Raw genomic sequence first — 26,210 nt, forward strand, 5'->3', positions numbered from 1 at the left:
TGCCTTTCTGGATGGGGAAAACAGCCTTCTCTGGAGGAACCCGAATCCTGTGTCAGAGAAGCACTTCATTTGGGTGGGGGCAGGGCAGGGACACAGGAGTGATCAGGTCAACGCCATTAAGGAGACAGAAGGGTGTGGCACGGGGTGGAGGGACAGGGCTGAAGTCACACCTCCTTGTGACAGAGCTGGGATCGGAATCCCCTGTTAGTGGTGGGGTCCTGTGGTGTTGGATGGGGGTACCAGCAGTAGAAGAGACATGTTCTCTGGGACGTGGTCTCCAAAACCTGAACCTCGAAGGTGTAATGTTGGAATTGCTAAGATGGTATTCACAGACGCTGGAGAAAGGAAAACGGGACTTGGAGGAGTGTAGTGTGGCCACAACAGATGCTTGTGTTGGTCTCCTATCATGGCTGTTCCATAGGCTTACTGGATCTCACCTTCCCTGGTGGCTCAGATGGTAAAGAATTTGTTTGCAATGCAAGAGACCCGGGTTCTATCCCTGGGTCAGAAAGATTCTCTGGAGAAGAGTATAGGTACCCACTCCAGCATTCTCGCCTAGAGAATTCCATGGATAGAGGAGCCTGGTGGACTCCAGTCCCTGGGGTCGCAGAGTGGGACATGACTGAGCCACTAACCCTTCATAGACTTACTGGATCAAAACAACATACATTTATGTTACAGTTGTGTAGACAGAAGTCCCAGGGAGCTAAAATGAAGGTGTCAGCGGGGCAGTATTCCTGCTCGAGGTTCTGAAGAAGAATCTGTTTCCTGGCCTCTCCCAGCTTCTAGAGGTCGCTGGCATTCATTGGGTGGAAACCCCTTCTTCCATCGGTGAGACCTGTAACATCCTCAAATCTCATTATCTGATAGACATTCCTGTCTCCTCTTAGAAGGATCCTTCTGTGGGCTGGCCTGCATAATCCAGATGGTCTCTTTCTCAATGTCCTCAACCTTTCATCCCATCTGCCAGGTCTTCGCCAGGCAGATGCCAGGATGACGGTATGGATGTCTTTGGGGTGCCATTCTTCTGTCTACCACTGGGCTTTTCATGGTTTGTCCACTTTAAATTTAGGACCTCAAGACCCCTCTGCTGCTGCCTTCTGACCCACTGTCGTCTCCCGGACACTGCACAATCTTTGAGGGGGTCGGCTGACCTTTGGGTTATCTTCATGCTTCAGCTGAAATTCACGTGCAGAGTGAAGCTCCCTATCTGCCTCTAACTTTATGGGGTCCTAGGAAGTTGTTAGGGTTTGTCTTAAAGACTGTAACCAAGGGAGGGAGGCAGTTGATCATGGCGGTTTTCAAAGGGCTTGCTTTAGTAAGCACGAGGGCAGCCCCAGTGTGGGTTGGCGTCTTCTCCTGGCATATTTATTAAGCTATAACCAAGTGAAATGGAAAGTGTGATATAAATTAAATATCTTAATAGGATAGGTTATTTCTACTTCCAGCATGAGCAATAAAAGAGATGGCACATACAAATAAAAATAATTACAGTATGTGCTATTCCTTTACAATGCACAATCAAACTCACAAACCAGTGACTTTCCTCTTACTGAATTAAGGTGCCCCTTCCATTCAGACCTATTAACCACATTCACAGACCATTGTTATCTTGTCAATGGTATCTTTAATTAAAAGACTCCTCTGGACCACTCTAATCACTTCACATTGTGAGCTCCTGTGGGCTTCGAATGCACTTTGATTAAAATGATGGCAATTTTCATGCATGTAGTTTGTGTGTGGACCAAGGGGATGTGAGGTGGAGGGGATGGGCAAGGAGCATGGTACGGGGAAGTTCTCTTTTCCAAAGAGAGCAATCATTAGATGACAATGTGAGAACCCCCCTTTTCTTTCCCACTTTCACGAGTTTTCTCTTCTCCACCTCATTTTGGGGGTTAATGGCATTATATTCTAACCTAAACGACTTTGTGAAGAAACCATTGTGATTTCACTGCAGAAAAGACTTCAGCTCAGGGTGCATTAACCCTTCTAAGCCATTAAAGTACCATTTGATAAAGTGCCCCTTTTATGGCACCACATGGCCCTGGTAGCCTGGAGGAATGGATGTGCTTCCCAAGTGGTAGCAATTTACTCCCCTCTCCGGAGCACAGGTGGCAACTCTGTTTGTTATTTTGGAGCACCTGCCCTCCTCAATGGGTCCCTATGGCTGTTACAGAGTTCATTAACGCCACATCTCCTCAAAGGGATAGCTAGATATCATCAGTGTGATTATTCCAATAGAAATGTTGAAAACTCAAAGCGGCAAACCAAATTCAAATCCATGACTGACCAGGAAACAAATAGTGTCGTTCATTTATATCCATCACTCTCCAGCAAGGAAAGCCTGGCAGAGTGGGCAGGGACAAAGCCTACTCAAGTTGGCATAACCACCTGCCCCAGCTTGACTGGACACTGATCTCATCTAAACACCAGCCCACCCAGAACCCCTTGTTTGGACCCACAGAGTATACCTTTACAGTATCAATCAAGAGGCCAGAGTGTTATCAGAAACAGGCAGATGAGAGAATTGATGCAGGATATCTTTCATCACAAGGCTTTTAAATTTTTATTTAACATTTATTTTTTTAGATTCTCTTCCATTAGTTTATACCAGAAGATTGAATATAGTTCCCTGTGCTATACAGTAAGCCCTTGTTGTTTATCCACCCTCTATATCATAGTTTGCATCTACCACTCCCAAACTCCCCATCCTTCCCCTCTCTACACCCCTCTGCCTTGGCAACCACAAGTCTGCTTTCTACGAGTCTGTCTGTTTGGCAGATCGGTGCATTTGTGCCATATTTTTGATGCTACATATAAGTGATACCATATGGTATTTGTCTTTCTGTCTGGCTCCCCTTAGTATAATTGCTAGTTGCATCCATGTTGCTGCTAATGGCATTATTTTGTTACCTTATATGACTGAGTAATATTCCACTGTTTGTGTGTACCACATTTTATTTATCCATACCTCTGTTGCTGAACATTTAGGATGCTTCCACGTCCTGGCCATTGAAAGTAGTGCTGCTATGAACACAGGGGTGAATGTATCATTTGGAATTACAGTTTCACCTGGGCACATGCCTAGGAGGATGACTGTGGATCATATGGCAACTCTAGTCTTCTTTAAGACAAGGGTCTTGATTTTAGAGTGAACACTTACTATGTTTGATGTCACTTGAACTGAACTTTCCTCTGAGTCTTGGAATGCATTAGCAGTTAAAAGGGAAGGACTTCACTTTTGCCTTTTACTTTCATGCATTGGAGAAGGAACTGGCAACCCACTCCAATATTATTGCCTGGAGAATCCCAGGGATGGCGGAGCCTGGTGGGCTGCCGTCTATGGAGTCGCACAGAGTCAGATACGACTGAAGCGACTTAGCAGAAATATCACTGAGACAGAGCTCAAGCAAATTCCATGTGCTTTTCCATCTTTTTAATTAAAAAAAAAATGGATAGACAAAATGTAGCATGTAATTTGCACAGGACTTGTCATATTTAAAGTCACTCTATTGTCCTCATCCAAATCCTGGAATTCAGTTAGTAATACACAAAATTTACAGACTGAGGTTTAGAGCAAGGAAATGACTAGCTCAAAGCTGCCCAGGCTGGATGTGGCAAAAGGGACTGGAACTCAGGGCTTCTGGATCCTTTGTGGTCCTCACTCAGCTATGTCATCTCATTTTTAATAATTCTTCAATTTTGATGCAATGTTAATGCCTAAGTCTGTGCTACTTCCCTGACATGTTATGTACAGCGTTCATTTATTTCAGGGTTGGCAGATTCTTACCTAGCTAGGAAGGAAAGAAAGCAAAGGAAGGCAGAAGATTCCGCTGTGCATGAGGCACGCAGACCCAGTCTGCATCCGGTATCGCAATACTTTGCTGGGAGTAGCATTGCTGTTCCATGCTCCAACCAAATGAGTGATGTGCGGGCATGCATGCTAAGTCACTTCAGTCATGTTCGACTCTGCGACCCCATAGACTGTAGCCTGTCAGACTCCTCTGACCATGGCATTCTCCAGGCAAGAATACTGGAGTGGGTTGCCATTCCCTTCTCCACGGGATCTTCCCGACCTGGGGATCGAACCCACCTCTCCTGTGTTTTCTGCATTGCAAGCAGATTCTCTACTGCTGAGCCACCAGGGAAGCCCAAACAAGTGACATGGGATTTCAATTCATTAGTTACCTTTTTTGTGTGTGTGAATAAACATATAATTTTTGTATTTTCTTTATTTATTCTGTAATCAATTTTCTTCCTACCTCTTTTCATAAGGGAAAGAGCTGTATTTGTTCCAGAAAAAAATCCAGAGTCACTCCCAGAGAAACCGTTATCACAAACTCTCAGGTGACTTCAGCTGGCAAACCTCTCTCTTCTAATTAATCGTCAGTTCCCAAGCCAGAATTCTGTGAATTATCTTCAAGTCCTTCATCTCTCTCACTCCACATTAACCCATGCACACACGCCAGATCTTGCTGAGTTCTCTTCCCCAAGTCTCTCTCTCTCTCTCAAAACTCCCCATTGGGAGCAATGTGGGGATTAGAGAAAGGATTTCAAATGTTCACAACTAGAGACAAGGACACTCAAAAGTAGAGTGACTATCATTTATTGTCCAAATTGAGAGATTTTGAGTGTGAAAAGGAGGACTATTAATATCTGCACTGGGCAAAATGAGGCATCTTTTTACTGTACTCAGAAGGATACTAGAATAATGAAGACTTGAATGTAGGAAGTGGCAATGGAGATGAAGCAGGAGATAATACGTACCAAGTGTGAGTAAGCCTCATCCATCCCTACCCACCAGGTACATGTCAACAAACAATATTGTACATGGTCAAATCTTATTTTCTCAGCCTCATTCCTTATCACTCTACTTTTCTTATTTTGTTCTGATTTTCTTAGCTCCAAAATAAGTGATGCTGTTTATACCCCTGTGCCATTGCACTTTCTATTCCCTGGAATGCCTCTTACTTAGTTTTTAAGTCAGTTGTCACTTCCTCTCTGGAACCTACCCTGAGCCTTTACACAAGGTTCATCCCTTCACTCCTGGTTAAATTTGTGTCTCTGTCACCACATGTAGCAAAATATCATTCATTTGAGTTACTGGGTTTCATCTATTGTGGTATTAAGTGGTTCTGGTTTTCCTAGCAGTCATTCTGACAGTTGTGCTCAATGGAACTGTCCATGGTAGCAGGGTAACTTGAAGATATTTAAGTTTAATTCTATAACTTTTCAGGAAATTGAATTATTAAAATTGTTTTGGGCGCTGATTTTTGTTCATTTAAAAACTATATTATTAGATCGGATTCAAAATTCCACACTCCCCCCACTCAGCACCCATGCACACACCTGTGTACATACTCATGGATATTTGCAGAAACAGAAGGTTCTAGTGTTCAAGGGCTTCCCTGTGGCTCAGATGGTAAAGAATCCACCTGCAGTGTGGGAGATCTGGGTTTGATCCCTGGATTGGGAAGATCCCCTGGAGACAGGCATTTTAACCCACTCCAGTATTTTGCCTGGAGAATCCCCATGGACAGAGGAGCCTGGCGGGCTACAGTCTATGGGGTTGCAGAGAGTCAGACACGACTGAGTGACTGACACCTTCTCCCTGCAGTAATGTCCTAACCAGTCACCTGGTGTTAGGGTAGAGCCAAAGACAGGTGCTCTTACCTTGCACTCAAGAGGTAAGGTTTTGACTGGGACCACTACACTAATTGCAATAGTCTGATGATAGGGGTTTCTTAGCTTCTGTGAAATCGGATGCCCCAGGAAAAGTGTAGGCAGTTTCATATTTTACTTGGATGAGTGGTTTTAAAATGGCTTCAAATGTCTGCTTTGACATAAAGAGTAGTTTACTAGAAACAGATTCATTTCATTAGCACCATTTTTACAAGTTAAATGGCCATACATATCTGTGTTTTCTTTTTAGTCTTCTAGAAATGACGTCCTCCCAAACAGCCTAAGGACATTTCTGAATGCTTGTATCCTCTATTAGGCTTGCAATGTGATCAAGTCATTGTTTATGATTTTGTTTTTGTGTGTGTTGTTCTGGCAACTCTGGAAGAAAAGCTACATGAAGCCATTCTGCAGAAGCAGCTACACTGCAGTGCTGAATTGTGAGTTATTACTAGAAAAGGAATTGTCTGCTTTATTCCATCCAGACCCACTTTCTTCCCCGTCTTACATTTGGTCTTATTTCATGTTTTGCTATCAAAGCTATTGCACCATTATCAAGGCATCCCCCACCCAAAGTTAATATTTCCTAATACCACCATTATCTGCCTTCCTAATCCTCACCCCAAGAGGTACCAGTGGGAAGACCATACCATCTGAGAGAAAATATTCCATCTGGGTTGAGCCCTGATTCCAAATATGTATCCTTTTGTAAATTCTTCAGGAAGAGTATTTACATTTCCAACTCTAGTCTAAGCATTTGGTCCGGAATATCCACATGACAGTGTAATTGGAAAAATGAAATGAATGTTTGCCTTTGATTTTATTTTATTGCTTCTCAGAAGAAAGCTCCATATACTAATGCTCTGGTCCATTTCTCTACTTGCCAACCATGGGGCGGGGAAAAAAGTGAAGGTGAAGGTTGCTCAGTTGTGTCCACTCTCTGCGACCCCATAGACTATACAGTCCCTGGAATTCTCCAGGCCAGAATACTGGAGTGGGTAGCCTTTCCCCTCTCCAGGGGATCTTCCCAACCCAGATCTCCACACTGCAGGTGGATTCTTCACCAGCTGAGCCACAGGGAAGCCCATGGGATGGGGAGGGGTGCAAAATACGAGCTGGGACAGGGTAATGAGACGACTGTGCTACATCATTTTATGTATATATGTGGGGAAAGCTCTGAAATAACAGATTTTCTAAAATACTTTTATTTAAAAACCTTTTATGTTTTAAAAAAGAATTGACTGGAGTATAGCTGATTTACAATGTTGTATTAGTTTCAGGTGTACAGCAAAGTGAATCATTTACACATAAACTATATCCATTCTTGAGATTCTTTTCCCCTATAGGTCATTACAAAGTACTGAGTAGAGTTCCCTGCTTGTTCTACAGTAAGTCCTTATCAGTTATCTATTTTATATACAGTAGTGTCTATGTCAATCCCAATCTCCCACTTTAGCCTCCCCTCCTTGCCCCCAGTAACCGTAAGTTTGTTTTCTACATCTTTGACTCTATTTCTGTTTTATGAATAAGTTCATTTGTACCTTTTTGTTGATGTCACATGTAAGTGGGTTTATATATTGGTCTGACTTCACTGAATACGATCATCTTGGGTCCATCCATGTTGCAGTAAATGGCATTATTTCATTTTTTTCATAGATGAGTATATATTCCATTTCATTGTATATATGTACCAACTATTCTTTATCAAACCCTCTGCTGATGGACCTCTAGGCTGCTTCCATTTCTTGGCTATTGTAAGTTGTGCTGCAGTGAACATTAAGGGGCATGTCTCTTTTCGAATTATGGTTTTCTCTGGATATATGCCTAGGAGTGAGATTGCTGGGCCATAGGGTAGTTCTATTAAACACCCTTATTTAATAAAAGTTATCAAAACTTCCTTCGAGAAGATGAAAAATGCACCCCCTCCCCAAAATAAAAAGCTCCTGAAAAAATGTTAGAAAGAAAAGACCCCAATTCTTTTTTTTTAAGATTTAAAATGTTTTATTTTTTATTTTTATTTTTTTTAAATTTTAAAATCTTTAATTCTTACATGCGTTCCCAAACATGAACCCCCCTCCCACCTCCCTCCCCATAACATCTGTCTGGGTTATCCCCATGCACCAGCTCCAAGCATGCTGTATCCTGCATCAGACATAGACTGGCGATTCAATTCTTACATGATAGTATACATGTTAGAATGTCATTCTCCCAAATCAAAGTTTGGGAAAAGAGACAAGCTTGTTAAAAGTGATCATTGCTGGTTTCCTGCACTCCAAAGCAGCCTACTTGATAAAGGTGGCTGTGTTCGGTACTGACTTAGCTGCTTAAAGACCCTTGTGTTAGGAGAATCCCAAGGGCCTCTCACCTGCAAATACTTCTGGCAGATCCAAGTTCATGCCATTGCCTTTCTGTGAGGCTACTCTAGCTCACAGAAGCATTCTCTATTTTGTGAGTGAAGCAGTGCATAAAACCTAATCCTTCTGTCTGTGCCTAGGCCCGGGGTAGAATTGGAAGGAAGCTGCTTAAGGCAATATTTTGGTATCAAAGTGACTTTAAAGCAGGGCGGGGAGACAAGATTTGATACCTGCTCCCCAGTGTTCCTAGCAGCACTATGTACTGCCAAGACACAGCAGCAACTTAAGTGTCCACCAACAGACAGACGGAGAGACAGTATATGGCACGTATATTCTCAGGCAAGAGTACTGGAGTGGGTTGCCATTTCCTTCTCCAGGAGATCTTCCCGACCCAGGGATCGAACCCAGGTCTCCTGCATTGCGGGCAGATGCTTTACCATCTGAGCCACCAGGGAAGACTCAATGGAATATTACTCAGCCACAAAAAGGAATGAAATCTTACCATCTGTAACATGGATGGACCTAGAGATGATCATACTAAGGGAAGATGACAGAGTAGGATGTGCGCTCATCTTCTCCTGTGAGAAGACCAACATTGCAACTAGCTGCTGAACAACCATCAAAAGGAGAATGTTGGATCCCACCAAAAAGAGATATCCCAAGTCCAAAGGGAAAGGAGAAGCCCCAACAAGATGGTAGGATAGGTGCAGTCGTGTTTAAAATCAAATCTCATGCCCACCAGAAATGCCTGAAGGGTGCACACAAAACCTTGTGCGCACAAGGACCCAGGGAAAGGAGCAGTGACCCCAAAAGAGACTGAGCCAAACTGGCCTGCGAGTGTTTCAGAGTCCGCTGCGGGGGCTCTGGCTGCAGCAGTCCTGGGAGGTGCAGCGTGTGGTTTAAGTCCTCTTGGAGGACATCACCATTAGCTCCACTATAGCCACAGAGCAGACAACCCACAAAACCGGAGGAGGATTAGACCAAAGAAGTTCTCACACTGTTGCAAAAGTTCTAGGGCCCACAACAGATTTCCCCCCTGAGGATCCAGCAAAGGGACTGAGAACCCCCAGGGAATTTGACTTTGAAGGCCAGTGGGATTTGATCATCGGAGAAGGCAACAGCAACCCACTCCAGTACTCTTGCCTGGAAAATCCCATGGATGGAGGAGCCTGGTAGGCTGCAGTCCATGGGGTCGTGAAGTCGGACATGACTGAGCAACTTCCCTTTCACTTTTCACTTTCATGCAATGGAGAAGGAAATGGCAACCCACTCCAGTGTTCTTGCCTGGAGAATCCCAGGGGTGGGGGAGCCTGGTGGGCTGCTGTCTATGGGGTCGCACAGAGTCGGACATGACTGAAGCGATTTAGCAGCAGCAGCAGGGATTTGATTACAGAACTTCCACAGGAAATTCTGGAAAAACAGACTCTTGGAGGGCACAAACAAAACCTTGTGTGCACCAGGACCCAGGAGAAAGGAACAGTGACTCCATAAGAGACTGAGCAAGGGAAGTTGGGTCAGATAAAAATATTATATTACTTATATGTGCAATCTAAAATAATGCAAATGATCTGTGAAACAGACTCACAGACATAGAAAACAAACTTATGGTTACCAAAAGGGAAAGTCGGGGGAGAGATAAATTAGGAACTTGGGATTAATAAATAAATGACAAGGATTTATTATATAGCACATGGAATTATATTCAATACCTTGTAACCTATAATAGAAAAGAATCTGGAAAAAAAAAACAAACCCTGCCTTACTTGGCTGTACACCTGAACAGTATGGAGGTTCCTTAAAAAACAATGGAACTACCATATGACCCAGCAATCCCACTACTGGACATATACCTTGTGGTGGTGGTTTAGTCACTAAGTCATGTCCATTCTTGTGACCCCATTGACTATAGCCTTCCAGACTCTTCTGTCCAGGGGATTCTCCAGGCAAGAATACTGGAGTGGGTTGTCATTTCCTTCTCCAGCATATACCCTGAGAAAACCATAATTCACAAAGACATGCACCCCAGTGTTCATTTCAGCACGATTTACCAGGGCTAGGACTTGGAAGCAACCTAGATATCCACTGAAAGAGAAATGGATAAAGAAGATGAGGTACCTAACAGACTATTACTCAGCCATGAAAAGCAACCCAACTGGGTCATCTATAGAGATGCTGGATGGACCTAGAGACTGCTATACAGAGTGAAGTCAGTCAGACACAGAAAGACAAGTATCATATATTTACACATACATGTGGAATTTAGAAAGAATGGTGGACTATTTGCAGGGCAGGAATAGAGACATAGAGGTGGAGAAGGGATGCGTGGAGCCTGGTAGGAGGGGAAGAGGTGGGGAATGAACTGGGAGATTAGGCCTGACAGAGCTACACGACTCTGTATAAAATAGCTGGGGTCAGGGAGCTCAGCTTGGTGCCCTCGGATGACCTAGAGGGGTGGGACGGGGGATGGAGGGAGGGCCCAGAAGTTGTATACATATGAATGATTCATTTCGTCATACAGCAGAAAGTAACACTGTAAAGCCACTATACCTGAATAATAATAAAGCCTGGATTTATTTACTCTTAACCACCCTCCTTCCTACCTTCTACTGTATAGAAATACTGGAAAATGTATATCTTGGAGCTAGAAATCACCGGGTTTTATAATTTTCATACTGGTCTTTGTCTGGCAAAGTTCTACTGATCTTTTATCCACCTTCACTTCTACCCTCTCTGTAAATCCATCCATAGAATAGACTTAAGGTCTCCTCCATTTTCCCACTGCGCTCTGTGAAATTCTCTATTGCACCACAATTCCACATTGAATTATCACATTACCATTGTCTTCCCCAAATCTGGACCCCTCTCTGTATGTTTCATGTTTTTTCTGTATGTTTTATTTCCATCATTAGGCATAAGCCCCGTGTCTCATAAAACACGTCTTACCAGACTCAAGAATAATATGCCTTAAAGTGGGACACAGTCTAAAAATACATTAATACTCAAAAACTTTTGGTGCCCAGTCCCACTGCCACCTGAGGCAAATGTACTATGTTTTCTTGGTCTTAATTTTCAAATCTACAAAATTAGAAGAATAATTATTGTTCACCATACAGGATGGATGAGAAGATTAAAGGACATATACCTATCTAAAGTATTAATAGGTAAAATACTTTATCAAATACAATGTATTAATTAGGATTTATTTTATCATCTTTAAGATTGTAGTATCACTGTATATATCATACAATCCTATAAATATCCCTAATAGGTGAAGTACCCACTCTATACCCAGAGTCAAAGAGTTTCATTAACTTACCCGTGGTCTCATGAATAAAAGCAGTGAGTCTGAACCCAGGGCTCGGATGCCTGAGCTCACACTCTTAGCCACTGAGCTCAAAAGCCTCTGAACATCATGTCTGCTAAGTTTCAGCACTGATGTACACCTGTTTCCAGCCTTTCTTCCCTCAGCTATAATGTAACAGCAGCAATTTACCACCGTAGATGTCTAAGGAATGTTCAACTTGATCCTGTCTGGTTCTCTTACAGAGCAATTCCAGGGGCTAAGCCTTGTAACGCAGGGTCAGAAAGCTGTTAAAGTCTCTGATGTCAAGGAGAGGTGGCATCCTTTAGTCCATGAGCCGTGGAATTGGAGTTAGATATCCTGAAGTCAAATCCCAGCTCAGCTGGTAAGTAATACATCCTTGCGAAGCAGCTCCCTTTCTCGGAAACTTGATTTTTTAGATCTTTTTTCTCATCGCAAAATCTGCACAAAACCCTCTCTTTTTTGTTACTGGGGAGACTAAATGACTTAAACGCATGTAAGAGCACCTTGCAAGTTATACTGAGACAGAGATGAGTAATTACTTTTCCGAGGATGCAAGGTCTCCTGCTAGCAAACTATTTAATGTGTACCTATATGCGCACAAAGTCAGCAGAGTTTATTTCCGCAGCATTATGACCAACCAAAGGTTCAGACTGATGGAACAGGTTAGAAAAGCTTCATTAGGATGGTGGTTCAAGTCTGAGAGTATAGACAAAGCAGGGACATTGAGGAGGGAAAGTGACATCATTCTACCTAACAGAAAGTATTGGGTTGGTCGGAAAAATTGTTTGGGTTTTCTGGAACATCTGAGTGAAATTTTTGGCTAATTCAATACAATCTCCTCTTGCAAATTTCCCAGGTATGCAAGTAGGATGTTCTAAGAGAGATAGGGCACATTCAATTCAGACAAAGAACCACCTCACTTCAGACAAAGAACCACCTTACTTGAAACTTACCAAAATGTTAAGTGTATCTATCTGAGACTATTTGAATACAGGGGCTTGTTCTGAGTCTGTGGTTCACTCCGCACAGCTATATCCCTGGGCATCTGCTAAAGAATTTGCATCTGTGCTATCCGTTACAGTTCCACTAAGTCATCACCCTGCTACACCAGGGATATAACTCAGGAAAGAGTAACAGAAATGTCTCATCAATAGGAGAAGGGAACAGCCTTTAAACACAGAATCAAGATGGTGTTGGGGAGATCCCACTGTAATTCGCAGTGTATGGAGTGACGGGCAGTCAGAAAAATCCAACGCTCACACCTCTGAACTAAAGTAGTGTTCCAGCTTTATGAACTTTGCGGAAATGGGTCTCAATCTGAGCTCAAGTTCAGAATGACAGATGCCGTAAGATGAAAATGGGTTTTCAAGTGATCTTACAGAGAAAAGACACTAAATAGGTACATCAGCGGTCTCCTGATTAATCACAGGATTAAAAGCAGAGCTCAGATCTGAGTAGCCCCCCTAGCAAGGATGGAAAAAATGTACCTGAGCTTTAAAAAAAGAGTAAAAGGCATTTACTATTTTCAGTGTTTTTTTTTTTTTTTCCAGTATGTAGCTCCTTAAAAAGGAGCGAGAAGAGCCAAGGAAGGTAAGTGGGCTGCAGTTTAATGACCAGTCATTTCCTTGAGAGGCAGGAACAGCTGGGAAGCTTTTGGCAAATGGAAATGTATGCCTCCTATAATTTTACCCCATCCTCTGTTACACGCTCACCTCATAGATGGGAAGTTTCGGACGTTGTTCCTATTTCTGTCCAACTTCCTGAAAGGCAGCAATGAACTTACACCTTAGCTACAGGTGGATAAACCAAACTGATAAACCTGAACCTTGCAAAGCTTAGCAGGGTGTGTTCCCAGGAGGCCAAATTCGTCTTTCAAAGCCTCTGGGCTCCAGCAAATTTTTATGTATTTTTTCCACTTCAGGATGTCCCAAGAGCTAGTTCTCCTATTTTGGAGCCTTTTTATTTAATTCCTTGCATGTCTGATGTCTTTGAACACAATCTAGCTCTGCTCTCCTAAGAAGAAGGGTGAGGATTGAGGTGAGTTGTGCATTAGGTGCCTTTGAATTTGTGAAAGGCTCCTGGGCTGGTTCTCATATAATGTGGTAGAAGAAAGTAGGGATGGGTTTGCGAAGAAAGAGCTGAACACAGGCTCTGTGGACTCATTACCACAAAGGGAACAGGATGCAGAGTGGAGGAGGGGTTGCAAGAGGCCAGGATTTTCAGGCAAGGTTGCCTGGATTCCGCCTCAAACCTGATTTTTAAAGGATGATGCATTTAGTAGCTTATGTGTAATTGACCATGACCTCAGTTTTGAACAGGTAGAGTTACTTCAATAAATCCATCCAAAAACAAGGCGACTATTCCAGAGAATAGTTCTTAGGTCTGCTTAGTTGAGATTTTTGAATAAAACTTCTGCTTCTTGGTTTCCCTTTTGCCAAGTGCAGATACTTCAACACTGGAATGTTTTCAGGTGCCCAACTAAAGGACATCAGTCTACAGAACTGAGCAGGTAATATAAGAGCCCAACATAGCATGGCTTACCAGCAATTCCTCCCCAAGAGCCAACTAGCAGAGCCTTTTCTTCCATTTTTCTCAAATCCCATAGAGCAGAAAGTGAAAACCACTGGATACTAACAAATCCTCTTATGGAGATAGCTATCAAAGTCTGTTCACACCATCTGTTTTTCTGTTTTTCTTTCATGTGTGTGTGTATTTTTTTTTTTTTTTGCTAACAACAAAATCTATTCTAAACTAACCAAGATGTTATGACTGAAAATGCCAGAGGTATATAGATCTAGCTGATAAGAGAAATTGCTTTCTAAAGAGGAGTTTGGTTTATCTCATGTGGAGGAGGCAACATTTCTGCAAACACCATAGTTGCACTAGGAAAATAAGCAGCTACTTTCATTAAGAAAGTATGAGGCAAGATTTGTATTTGTTCATGTAACTGAATTTAATGCTGCTGAAATTTGTCAGATCTGAAAGCTACTAAAGTGTAGACTATTTTTTTCTTTGAGAAAAATTGCTTAAGAAATTGTCTCTTGGCTATAGGGCAGGTGTTCTGCTGATGCTAAAAGGTCACAGGCGGTTATTCTCTGCATTTTTCATAATGTGTAAAACCAAAGAGTACCCTCAGGAGGATATGTTTTTCTTTTGAGAGGAGGGTTCTGTGAGGGTTTTGAGAGGAGGGTTCAGTGACTCTTTGTGGAGAGACCCTACTGATAGTGGTGCTATTGGTAAAGAACCTGCCCGCCAGTGCGGGAGACCTTAGAGACATAGGTTAGATCCCTGGGTCGGGAAGATCCCCTGGGAGGAGGGAATAGCAACCCACTCCAGTATTCTTGCCTGGAGAATTCCATGGATGGAGAAGCCTGGTAGGCTTCAGTCCTTGGGGTCACCAAGAGTTGGACACGACTCAAGTGACTTAGCGCAGCACAGCTACTGATACACTGATTTTGGTGTCTGCTATCTAGATGTCGGTGACTTGGGGTAGCAGTCTACAAACGGAAAGCCAACAGGTTTGCAATTGCTTTTTTCCTCTTTACAGTCCAAGTAGCTTACACTCTCACCCACATACCTCTATGTCACATTATCTCAATAACTTCAGATTTTCTGCAGAAGTTCCATTTTCATAGTTAAGATCTTATTAATGTGCCATTCTTCTCTGTCTCTTACCTGGGTTCACCTTGGTTGATAGACATGTAAATTTCCCAGGAATTCTCCTCTGGGATGGCACCGTGCGGTATCAGTAAACTCACCCCTGAAACAGAAAAAGCCAAGAAGTTATTTGTAGATTCTCCAGTTATCCAGAAGCACCTCAGCTGAATAACTTACAGATGCTCTCAAAGATGGACCACCTCACAGCAATTTATAGGAGTTTCACAAAGTACAAAATAATCACAAGATATTGTTTCCTTCAGTGACATATAAAAGGGTATATCATTCAAGTGTATACTCAGATTTTTACTTTAAGTCGTCCTAATGTAAATCAGGACAGCTATTATGGACAATAATATGGAGGTGCCTCAGAAAACGAAAGAGAGAGTTATCATAAAATCTAGCAATCTCACTCCTGGGCACATGTCCAGAGAAAATTATAATTCAAAAAGATACCTGCATTCCTATGTTCTCAGCAGCACTATTTACATCAGCCAAGACATGGAAACAAGTGCCCATCAATAGATGAACGGATAAAGAAGATGTGGGGGTGTGTGTGTGTATGTGTATACACACTGGAATATAACAGCCATAAAAAATGAAATAGTGGCATCTGCAGCAATATGTATAGACCTAGAGATTACCAAGAAAAGTGAGAGAAAGAAACATATGATATCACTTATACATGGAAGCTGCTGCTGCTAAGTCACTTCAGTTGTGTCTGACTCTGTGTGACCCCCATAGACAGCAGCCCACCAGGCTCCCCCACCCCTGGGATTCTCCAGGCAAGAACACTGGAGTGGACTGCCATTTCCTTCTCCAAAGCGTGAAAGTGAAGTTGCTCAGTCATGTCCGATTCTTAGTGACCCCAAGGACTGCAGCCCACCAGGCTCCTCTGTCCATGGGATTTTCCAGGCAAGAGTACTGGAGTGGGGTGCCATTGCCTTCTCCAATGTGGAAACTAATACATGGCAAAAAACAGACTTACAGACACAGAGAACAGACTTGTGGTTGCTAAGGGGGAATGAGGCAGGGAAGGATGATTTGGGATTAACAAATGCAACCTATTATATATGGAATGGATAAATAACAAGGTCGTACTATATAGAGCAGGGAACTACATTCAATATGCTGGGCTAAGCCATAATGAAAAAGAATGTGTGTATGTATACATATACCTACACACACGATGCAATCACTTTGCTGTTCAGCAGAACACGAACACTGTAAGTCAACTATACATCACTAAATAGAAATTTCAAAAATTAAAGCCTTCCTGACATTGTAAAAAAGTCTCTTATAAGATTAGGTATCCTGACACTCTTCACTATCATACGTATCTGAAACTAAGAATTTCAGTGTTTCAGTTCAGTTCACTCAGTCGTGTCCGACTCTTTGCGACCCTATGAATCACATCACGTCAGGCCTCCCTGTCCATCACCAACTTCCGGAGTTCACCCAAACTCATGTGCATTGAGTTGGTGATGCCATCCAGCCATCTCATCCTCTGTCATCCCCTTCTCCTCCTGCACCTAATCCCTCCCAGCATCAGGGTCTTTTCCAATGAGTCAGCTCTTCATATCAGGTGGCCAAAGTATTGGAGTTTCAGCCTCAGCATCAGTCTTTCTTATGAACACCCAGGACTGGTCTCCTTTAGGATGGACTGGTTGGATCTCCTTGCAGTCCAAGGGACTCTCGAGTCTTCTCCAACATCACAGTTCAACAGCATCGATTCTTCGTGTATCAGTTAGTCAGCTCTAGAATTTAAAAGGTATTTCTCTGCTTTGTTTCTATCCACTCATTTTCTGAAAAGGTATTTAGGATGATAAGTGAGACATTTAACATTTTTGCTAGAGCCTGGTGCGTAGCTGTCTTCTAAAGGGTGCATCTTAAAGTCAGTTTAGGGAGGTGACTGATGGAGGAGTGTGTTTTGTCAAGAGAACTGAAGGAGGGAAAACTTGTGGATAAGCTTAGGAACTTAAGATGCTGTGTAGCTACTATTTGGCTCCGTATTTCCAAACATGCTAGAAAAGATTAAAGCTAAAGGTAACTTAGCCATATTCCTATCAATGTCAAATTGAAAGAAAACTCAGGAGCCTTACTTCAGTAACATCATGTAACGAAGGTTGGGTGGGCATAGGAAGGCACCTCATACCACACTGGGAAATTCTTCTCTTTTCTCCTGAATGCTAGGAAGTTACTATTTCACTTTGGCCAAAAGGGAAGAGTCTAGAGAGGGCAGAGAGTCTCTTTAATGTAGCTTCTTGCTTATAAAACGAAATGAAATAGAGACACAGTTAACATCTTGACGAAGAAAAATCTCAGGGTATCCTTTGAATAATGCAGCACTCACCTTTTCTCCTTTCATTAGAGCTAACGCAATTACACAGGAAGCTTTCAGGCTGCTGCTGCTAAAATTACATCTAGAGATGCCAGACTGTACTGATATCCTTCTGTGTTCCTGTTCACTGCTACAGAATCGAGGAATGGAAGACTCATGGCAAAACAAGTTGTGTGGTTCACATTTATGGAAATTGTTCAGTAACATGCTAGGTATCATCAGTATCTTTCACTAAAAATGAGGCCCATTTAAATCTTGCTCACAGCTTTTCAGCTAGGGTATCTATTTATATTCCGGACCCTAATGTCAACAGTAGGAGAACAGTAATTGCCATACTCAGTGGCCTCTGATCAGCCCTCTCCTTTAATTGCCCATCCTTCCTTAAATGTGGCTGCCAAATGAAGTGGGCTCCATTACATCCTTCCCTGCTGGGGAGCAGAAATTATACATGTGATATTCAGTGTGTGCAAATGTCAAACCGAATACACAACCCTAGACATTCTGTATTGCTAGTTTGACATCACACTTTCTCTCTGCTGCCTCTCTTTTAGACTACGATGATAAGAGATATTTAGACCTTATTTAGAGATAGAGCAAAGAGTGTCACCATCAAGAAATAATGCCATCTGAGCAATTAACCCAAAAGAGCTCTGCTGTGCTCCCATTTCACATTTTTCTCTATTCCCTGATTGAGGTATAATTCACACACTTAAGTTATACAAATTAACGAGTTTGGGGGCAAGTGTATACACTCACATTACCATCACAATCAAGATAGATAGAACATTTCCACTATCACAAAAAGCCCCCTTGCACCCTTTGGTAGTCAGGTTGATCACCAACCCAGACGATCATTTATTTGCTTTCTGACATGTTGATTAGTTTGTCTTTTCTAAATTTTCAAATAAAATCATTCATACAATGTGTTAAAAAAAAAAAAGCACTAATGGTTTATTACATCTGTAACATGTGGCCCAATGCCTCGCAGAGAGTAAGCCCTCCGAAAATAAATCATGAATATATGAATGAATGAATAGGATTGGAAACTTTCAGTAAAAAGGAAAGGAAAAAACAAAAAAACAGCCAGGTTTTGAGACATGCAGTTTTCTGCAGATTATCAGGGCCTGACAGTCAACTCCCAAATCGAATCAGAATAAATATGTGTGTGGACTTTTGAGAAAGGGCTGTTTGCAGAGTAGATCATATTGCATTCCTTTCAAGTCAGCTTAATTCCTTGTGTTTAGATTGAAATATTATTCATAATACACCAAAATTCAACCTGAATGTGTAGGATCACTGGAGCTTTAAACGATCCTGTCTTTCCTTCAATCAGAAGTTGTATGATGACCCTTTAAACATACTTCCCTCCCTCACTTAATTATCTAAATTGTATGTGGAAACTGAAGATAGTCGAACACCAGAGGCAAAGGTCATGGGAGCTGATGGTGCTGGTGGCAAGTTATAGTTTATGAAGAATGATGGCTCTGTAGGAACTCTTCACACTTGTGGTCCCCTAAAGATGTATCCATTTTCAACAAGTCATTCACAAGTTATTTCTGATTAAAGGATATACTCTCCCCCAACCTCCACCTATCCTGAGAGCCTTTTGATAGGACAACAGAACCACCTGAGTTTTTTGGTTCCTATTTTGCATAATAAATGATTTTTAGAGTGTGGGGACTGCAGCCAACCTTTCTCACAAACCACTGCCAGGCACCCCACAATAATTTGGGATGGATAGCATGAGAACAATTTAATTTCTCAGCCTCTCTTCTTTATACTTTAGCTCCCCAGGGCATATTTTACATTTATGTTCTGCAAATAACAGAGCATATGTTTCAATTCCCTGCACTTATTTTTTCTCAAATTCATTCCCAGTGAACAGCTTCAGTCTGGTCTAGGGCTTCTCGTGCAGAGCTCTGAAAACGCCCCTTCACAGAGTTGTTTGGGAATCATAGATAACGCTACTGGAACTTTGGGTTGTCAACCTAAATGCTTCTCAAGTCAGAAGGGAAGCAAGGCAAAAGCCTGTCATCATGATTTCATTTCATGTTCTATGATGAATATTAAACAAATATAGGTGATAAATGGATGGATCCTGGTACTCCCTACACACACACAGATGAGGATGGGACCAATCTATTCAACCAGTAACTATTGACAGCCACCTAAGTGCCAACCACTAGGTAAGAAAGTGGAAATAAAAGTTCAGAAACTCAACACGCAAATTCATAATTTTGATGTATGTACATACTCTTCTCTTCAAAAGGGCAGGTTCTGCATCTTTTCCTTTTCTAGATTCCACGTTTCTCTAAGGTGTCACGAGAGAGCTGGACATGACTCAGCAACTAAACGAGAAGTGAAGCTGCTCAGCCGTGTGCGACTCTTCGCGACCCCATGGACTGTAGCCTGCCAGTCTCCTCCATCCATGGGATTTTTCCAGGCACTAATAATGGCGTGGGCAACCATCTCCTTCTCCAGGGGATCTTCCCAATCCAGGGATAGAACCCGGGTCTCCCACATTGCAGGCAGACTCCTCAATGTCTGAGCCACCACGGAAGTAAACAAGAAGGGTACCTGGTAAATACGGCCACCTGCTCCCTACACATGGACCTCCTATCCGTCATATCTCACCAGGAGGAGGGCATCATACATACGTAAAAAAAGATTCTTACCACGTCCTACTCATCAGGGAAGATTTAGAGCGCTGGAAATTTAGAATTCAACATCATTATTGGGTCTGCATTGAAGGGCCATTTCCCTGAAATTAAGTTTTTAATGAAGCAAAGGATATAGGAAAACCAATCATCAACTTGGAACAAACGGCAGGCACAAGTCACTGATCTATTTAGAAGGTCAGGCAGTAGAACAGCAGCATCTGACTAGTCCAACTACAGAATCCACTGTACAAGATAAAATGCTTAATATTTTAGATGGGTTTGTTCTACCCTACAGAGAAATCTGCTAAGGCCCTGCTGGTCCCAGCTCAGTGCTATCCAGATCTTTAACAACGATGGCAGATCTGGTCTTTTCCCTTTGCTCTCAGCCACAGTGACAAGTTAGAGCACTCCCTAAATCTTGTTGCTCAGATACTGGGCGGGGAGTGGGGTGGGGGGTGGGTGGGTGGTGTTGGGCATTGCTCTCTTCCTCCATCCCACATCTTAGATGGCAACTCTGAAGACTAATGCATAGGTAGAGTCAAAGTTATCTGGGCTGTACGTCAAAACAACACGAAAGTCTTCCAACCAAAAGGAAACAAACACTCTTAAGCACTCTTGAGAACTACATAGCCAAGGATCCGAGCTTGAATTCAAAAGAGCAACCCCAAAGGAACCCTCATCACTGCTCGTCATAAAGCAACATGATAGCAAGGGTGATGGATGCTGACTGTATTCATTACGTCAGTTACTGAGGAAGTTTGAGGGTCATTTCACTCATCTATCAACTTGTTTGTAAACCATGCTTCACTATAAACACGGTATTTGGCAGTCATATGAAAGAATGTTTTCGGTGCTTCCTGATCATGTTCTAAGAAACTTATTTCAAGGGGCTTAAACTCTAGGGACCACCCGAACCTTCTGAGCCAGCATGGCTGTCGGCCCTAACAGGGCATCTGATGGAGTGTACGGTCCATGCTGAGATGCAGATGGCAGAGTGTAATGTCAGCGCTGCTTCTGGTTTGCTGTGTATTTCAAGCCAACTTCCGGAGCTATGGTGGTGTTCACTCTGACACTGGAAGAGTCAACATCTTAAAAATGGACCTTACGGGACATCATCATGTAAATATAATATGTTCAAACAAATGCTAGAAGATACACAAACGCACACTTACCACCCACCTGTATTTGGCATTACTAAGCGTCCTCCCAAATGGCCAAAGACACCCGTGGTCCTCAGCTCGGTCCGTGTAGGGAGTGATGACAGGTTCTGGATGTAGGGCGTCTTATTTCTGGCATGCACTGTCGTGAAGCTGCGGTTGTTTCCGTGGGGGAAAGTCCCGGAATGATTCTTGCCGTGGTACTCGGCTCGCTCGGACACTCCCAGGGAGACCATGAACGAGCTCTGCACTTTGACTTTGATGTCCGACAAAGGGTTAAAGAGTGAGGACTCCGTCATGAGCTCCTTGTCCAGGGGGTCCTGGAGACAGATGGGCCCGCTGTACGTTCGGCTCACTGTGAGATCTGGCTGCATGGAGGGGTTCAAGAGCAGGGAGTTACCTGGGCAGAGGAGATAGATCTGTCACTCAGAAGCCGAAAAGCATCATAATTCACATCTGCTTCTACAAACTACGCAGCGCATGCTCCCCAGCTGCCTAGGTCGCGGCCAACCCCTCAGACCCACCCTGGGCATCTTAGGTATCTCTAACAGGCTGATCAGTAGCGTCCAGAGCCTTGGAAGCAGGAGCTCTGGCTTTTGCAGTCAATTTCCTGAATGCTGCCGATCTAACTCATCCTTTTCTCGAGTTCTTTCTGTGCTGTCTTTTCAAAACAAGTATTTCTGGCACTCCACCAGGCAACTTACTCAGGTATGATTGTTTACGGGATTATTTTAACTGGCAAAGAGGAGCTTCTAAAAAAATAGGAAAGAAAGATGTTTTGCAATCCAGTTTGGAGCAAAAATAACATCTGTTCAGTTTAAATGGCAAAGAGATGACACAGCACGGTGACGAGGTGGTGCTGTTTATAACCGAGGTGGCGTGGGTGCCAACACGTCTCCCGTGCAATTCTGGGCAGTTTCTGGGGGAGAAAATGTTGTGTCCTCAGAGCAAGAGGGTCAGGGGGCTTCACGAGCCGCTCCACGTCTGAGCAGCCAATTCACTCTAATAACACGAATGTCACTCTGAGAGGCACAGAGGATCCCAGCTTCCACAAGGGGAGCAGCTGAGAATGGCTTCTTTCTGATTCAAAACAAATGGAGAAAAACAATCCTTAGAAAAACACGAGAAATTGGACTTTCTCATCGGCTGGGACATAACCATTTTTTTTTCCTATGCCCAAATATTAAAAAGAAATGCCGTGATATTTTCTTGTGATGAAGTAATCTCATTTATTAGTAAATAACAAAATAACCCTCAGTTCCAAACTTCCTGCCCATATCAGTCCATCAATGTGACATCTCAAATTGAAACCCAAAACACATTAAACCATTTTCCTTTGGGGCCTGACAAAAATGTTCCGCATGTGATATTTTGGAAAATGTTGCAATTTCAGACCATATCCTATTAGCTTCTATTGTTTTTCCATTTTCATAATTTGTAACAACACCAGCAGGAAATCTATAACCCTGACTTTTCTCACCTCTTTGTTCTGACGCTCTAAGAATCCCAAATCACAGAGGAGCAGGTTCAAAATGAGATGAAATACCATATAGATGTAAAAGCACCTTGATGAGGCATTTTTCCATGTTTGAGGATCTTTTTATATTATAAGGAGCTGAGCTTTATAACAGAACTGCACTGAACTCTACAGATACCAGCCTTACTCTGGGTTATGAAGCAAGAAGCAGGGTGGAAGAACCATCTCACATCTGAAAAATTTGGAGCAGGGGTTTCCACTGGTACCTGAAAAGGCATCTCTCTTGGTCTCAGGGCTGTTTTCTCTCAAGCCCTCACCTTCTAACGTTTAATTTCTGGGTACTGTTAGAAGACCCTGCTATCTTATTGTCAAGTCAAGAAGCAAAAACATTTCTTAGAATTAGACTTAAGTCTCAATTGCCTATCACTATACACACACACATATGTGTATGTTTGCATATGTGTATTTATGTGAAAAATACACACACACACACACATACACATATAAAGTTGGTGGCCAACTTGATTTAAGTCTGATTGAAGATAATCCCCCAGCAATCGCAAGTTTCTCTTTGGATGTCCTTTTCAAGGCCCTGGTCTACTCTATGTATGACATTCTATTAAGTCTCACTGTTCACCCTGCTGGCTCTCCAATCATATTTGCTCAAGAAGGGATGTCATGAAGACAAGAGCATCCATGTAAGGCAGAGCCTCACCGTGAATACAGGGGAGAGCAGAATTTGGATAAGGGGCTTCTGTTGGTATCACTAGTTTTGTGAGTTCTTGGTCAAAGAAAATGGTAAAAATAAATTTGGAAAGGCTACATACTCTCTGAGAGATTCACAGTATAAGATTCCTACATTCTGAGATGCCTCATGGTAATGAGATGTCTCAGCTTATCCAAGTCAGCCTTCCCCAGATGTTCAGATCAGGGAACCGCCCCTCTCACCCACCGCCTGCTGCTCTGCGGAACTCACTGGTGTTCTCTGTCAAGGTATGAGGGGACAGCCAGCTTCTAGAAGGATGCTTGCTACATTGACTGAGTACCTTACTTAAACCAAGGCATTATAAGCCATGTTATTGCAGGTGGTTTCACCCTCACAAGGCCCCCCGAGACAGATGTTAGTACGTCCATTTTACAGCTGTAAAAATTGAGACAGACAGAATAACTGATTTACTAGGTTTTACAGCAATTTTGGATTCAAATCTGACTTCAGAGCCTCTGAATTTACACACAAAACCACCACCCATACTACTGTGTATGCTGTTTTTAACTGGTAAGGTCTCAGACAGTGATATCTTATGATTTGATGGAGATATATAGTTTTAGTTTCTTACACAGTTGCAAGACTAGTTCATTGGGTGAAGTGAAGTGAAGCCGCTCAGTCGTGTCTGACTATTTGCGACACCATGGACTGTAGCCTACCAGTCTCCTTAGTCCATGGAATTTTCCAGGCAAGAGTACTGGAGAGGGTTGCCATTTCCTTCTCCAGGGGATCTTCCCAACCCAGGGATCGAAACTGGGTCTCCTGCACTGCAGAGAGATGCTTTACCGACTGAGCCACCAGTTCATCGGATATACTTCTAATTAAATCATATATACTGGAACTTCCCTGGTGGCTCAGTGGTAAAGAATCTGCCTGCCAATGCAGGAGACACCAGTCTGATCCCTGGTCTGGGAAAATCCCACATGTTTTAGAACAATTAGGCCTGTGCAACATAACTATTGTCTGTGCTCTAGAGCCCGGGCGCTGCAGTCACTGAAGCCGGAAGACCCTAGAGCCCATGCTCTGCCACAGGAGAAGCCACCGCAGTGAGAAGCTTGGGCACCGCAACTTGAGAATAGTCCCCACTTGCCACAACTAGAAGAAAAGTCTGCCCACTGCAGTGGCGACCCAGCACAGCCAAAATAAGTCACATGTACTAAGTCCCATAAGCTTAGGTCATTGAGGTGACATGTTTTTATCTGAGATCAACCAGACTTAGACCAGAAGCCAAGGTGCCAGAACGTGAAAGTGTTAGTTGCTCAGTCATATCTGACTCTTGGGATTCCATTCACTGTAGCCCCCCCAGGCTCCTCTGTCCATGAGATTCCCCAGCCAAGAATACTGGAGTGGGTTGCTATGCCCTTCTCCAGGGGATCTTCACAATCCAGGGATCGAAACTGGATCCCCCACATAGAAGGTAGATTCTTTACCATCTGAGCCACAAGGTGTCAGAAGTGAGTGGTAAGCAGTCAAGTTGCTTGTATCTCCCACCATCTCCCCATTCTAGCCTGCTTGGGTTTCCACTGCACCATCCTGTCCCTACTCCATCACTGGCAAGCAGTAAGATTTCTTGTCCTGTACTGTAGGACAAGTACTTTAAGCAGTAAACAGAAATGAAAGGGACAATATTGACCACAAGGGTCAAAGTAGAAAACTTCATCTATGGAAATAAGACAGTTCCATTTTTTCTAAAATAAAAGCCATTTATGTCTCACGTCCAACTCCCAATCAGGAACAGAGTTAGTTGGCAGAAGAAAATCAAACGACTCTTCTGTTTTAAAAATGAAATGCTGCTATTGTTTGACATGACGAATTTTCCTTCCCCTACAACAGAAGACTGCTTCAAGGTGGCAAAGGCGGAGAGTCATTTAGGCTGAGGATTTCATTTTTTCTCTGGTTAACTAGCCCATCATACATCCTCTAAAATCCTTTTACTTATTTAAAATAGAAATAACTCCACTTAATAAAATAACTCCATCTAATAAATAGTGTAATAAATATGCCTGATAGAGTCATTGGTTCGTAGCTTTGAATAATAAATATTTTAGTTAACTAAACATACATTCCCAAAGCAGGCTGGTTAAAATAGAAAGTGGGGTGACCTGAGACTCTGACTACATGTCAAAGATGGACACGCTGTATTTGAAATGTGGGTAATGGTGAACTGAGCAGCTTCCCTGGTGGCTCAGTGGTAAAGCATTTGCCTGCAGTGCAGGAGACTCAGGTTCAATCCCTGGGTTGGAAAGATCCCCTAGAGAAGGAAATGTTAACCCACTCCTGTATTCTTGCCTGGGAAATCTCATGGACAGAGGAGCCTGGTGGGGTACAGTCTGCAGGGTGGCAAAACAGACATGATTGAGTCACTAAACAAAAATAGTAAATTGAGACCCACTGGTCCTCATGGCGGCCAAGAACTCAGACAGACTCCTCCATCAAACCTGGCATCCTAAGTTGTGAAGACAATTCTGGAGCAGCTCCCAGTGCCAAGAACCACCCTCACACAGGACCAAAGAGCATGAGGGTCCTGCATGAGTGTAGTCTACGGCCCTGAGGACATGCTGTTGGGGGCCCTACGCTGCTGACCTTGACGGACTGTTTTGAAGTTGAAGGTCTGGAAGCCACCTGTCAATGCAGAAGAGTCGATGACGTCCACACCATAGTCACTCTGGCTGCGTCTGTACAGGGTGATGCCGATAACCAGGACTGCAACGGCCACAACCGCGGCACCCAAGCCTGAGTACAAAGCGATGTCACTGGCATTCTCGATGCCTGAAAGACACAAGAGCAATCCTCA

At 43.0% G+C, this 26,210-nt stretch overlaps 1 protein-coding gene across 1 annotated transcript in view; it reads right to left on the minus strand.

The window, feature by feature from the left end:
• Positions 1-26,210, minus strand: part of UNC5D (unc-5 netrin receptor D) — a 631,871-nt gene that overhangs the window by 51,472 nt on the left and 554,189 nt on the right. Inside the window, exons 9-11 of the mRNA XM_018042118.1 lie at positions 26,000-26,185; positions 21,196-21,573; positions 15,034-15,118 (exon numbers count right to left, since the gene is read on the minus strand). Of these exons, the coding sequence (XP_017897607.1) occupies positions 15,034-15,118; positions 21,196-21,573; positions 26,000-26,185 (649 nt within the window). The remainder of the gene's footprint in view (positions 1-15,033; positions 15,119-21,195; positions 21,574-25,999; positions 26,186-26,210) is intronic.

The sequence above is a fragment of the Capra hircus genome, chromosome 27 (assembly GCF_001704415.2).
Source record: "Capra hircus breed San Clemente chromosome 27, ASM170441v1, whole genome shotgun sequence".
NCBI lineage: Eukaryota > Metazoa > Chordata > Mammalia > Artiodactyla > Bovidae > Capra > Capra hircus.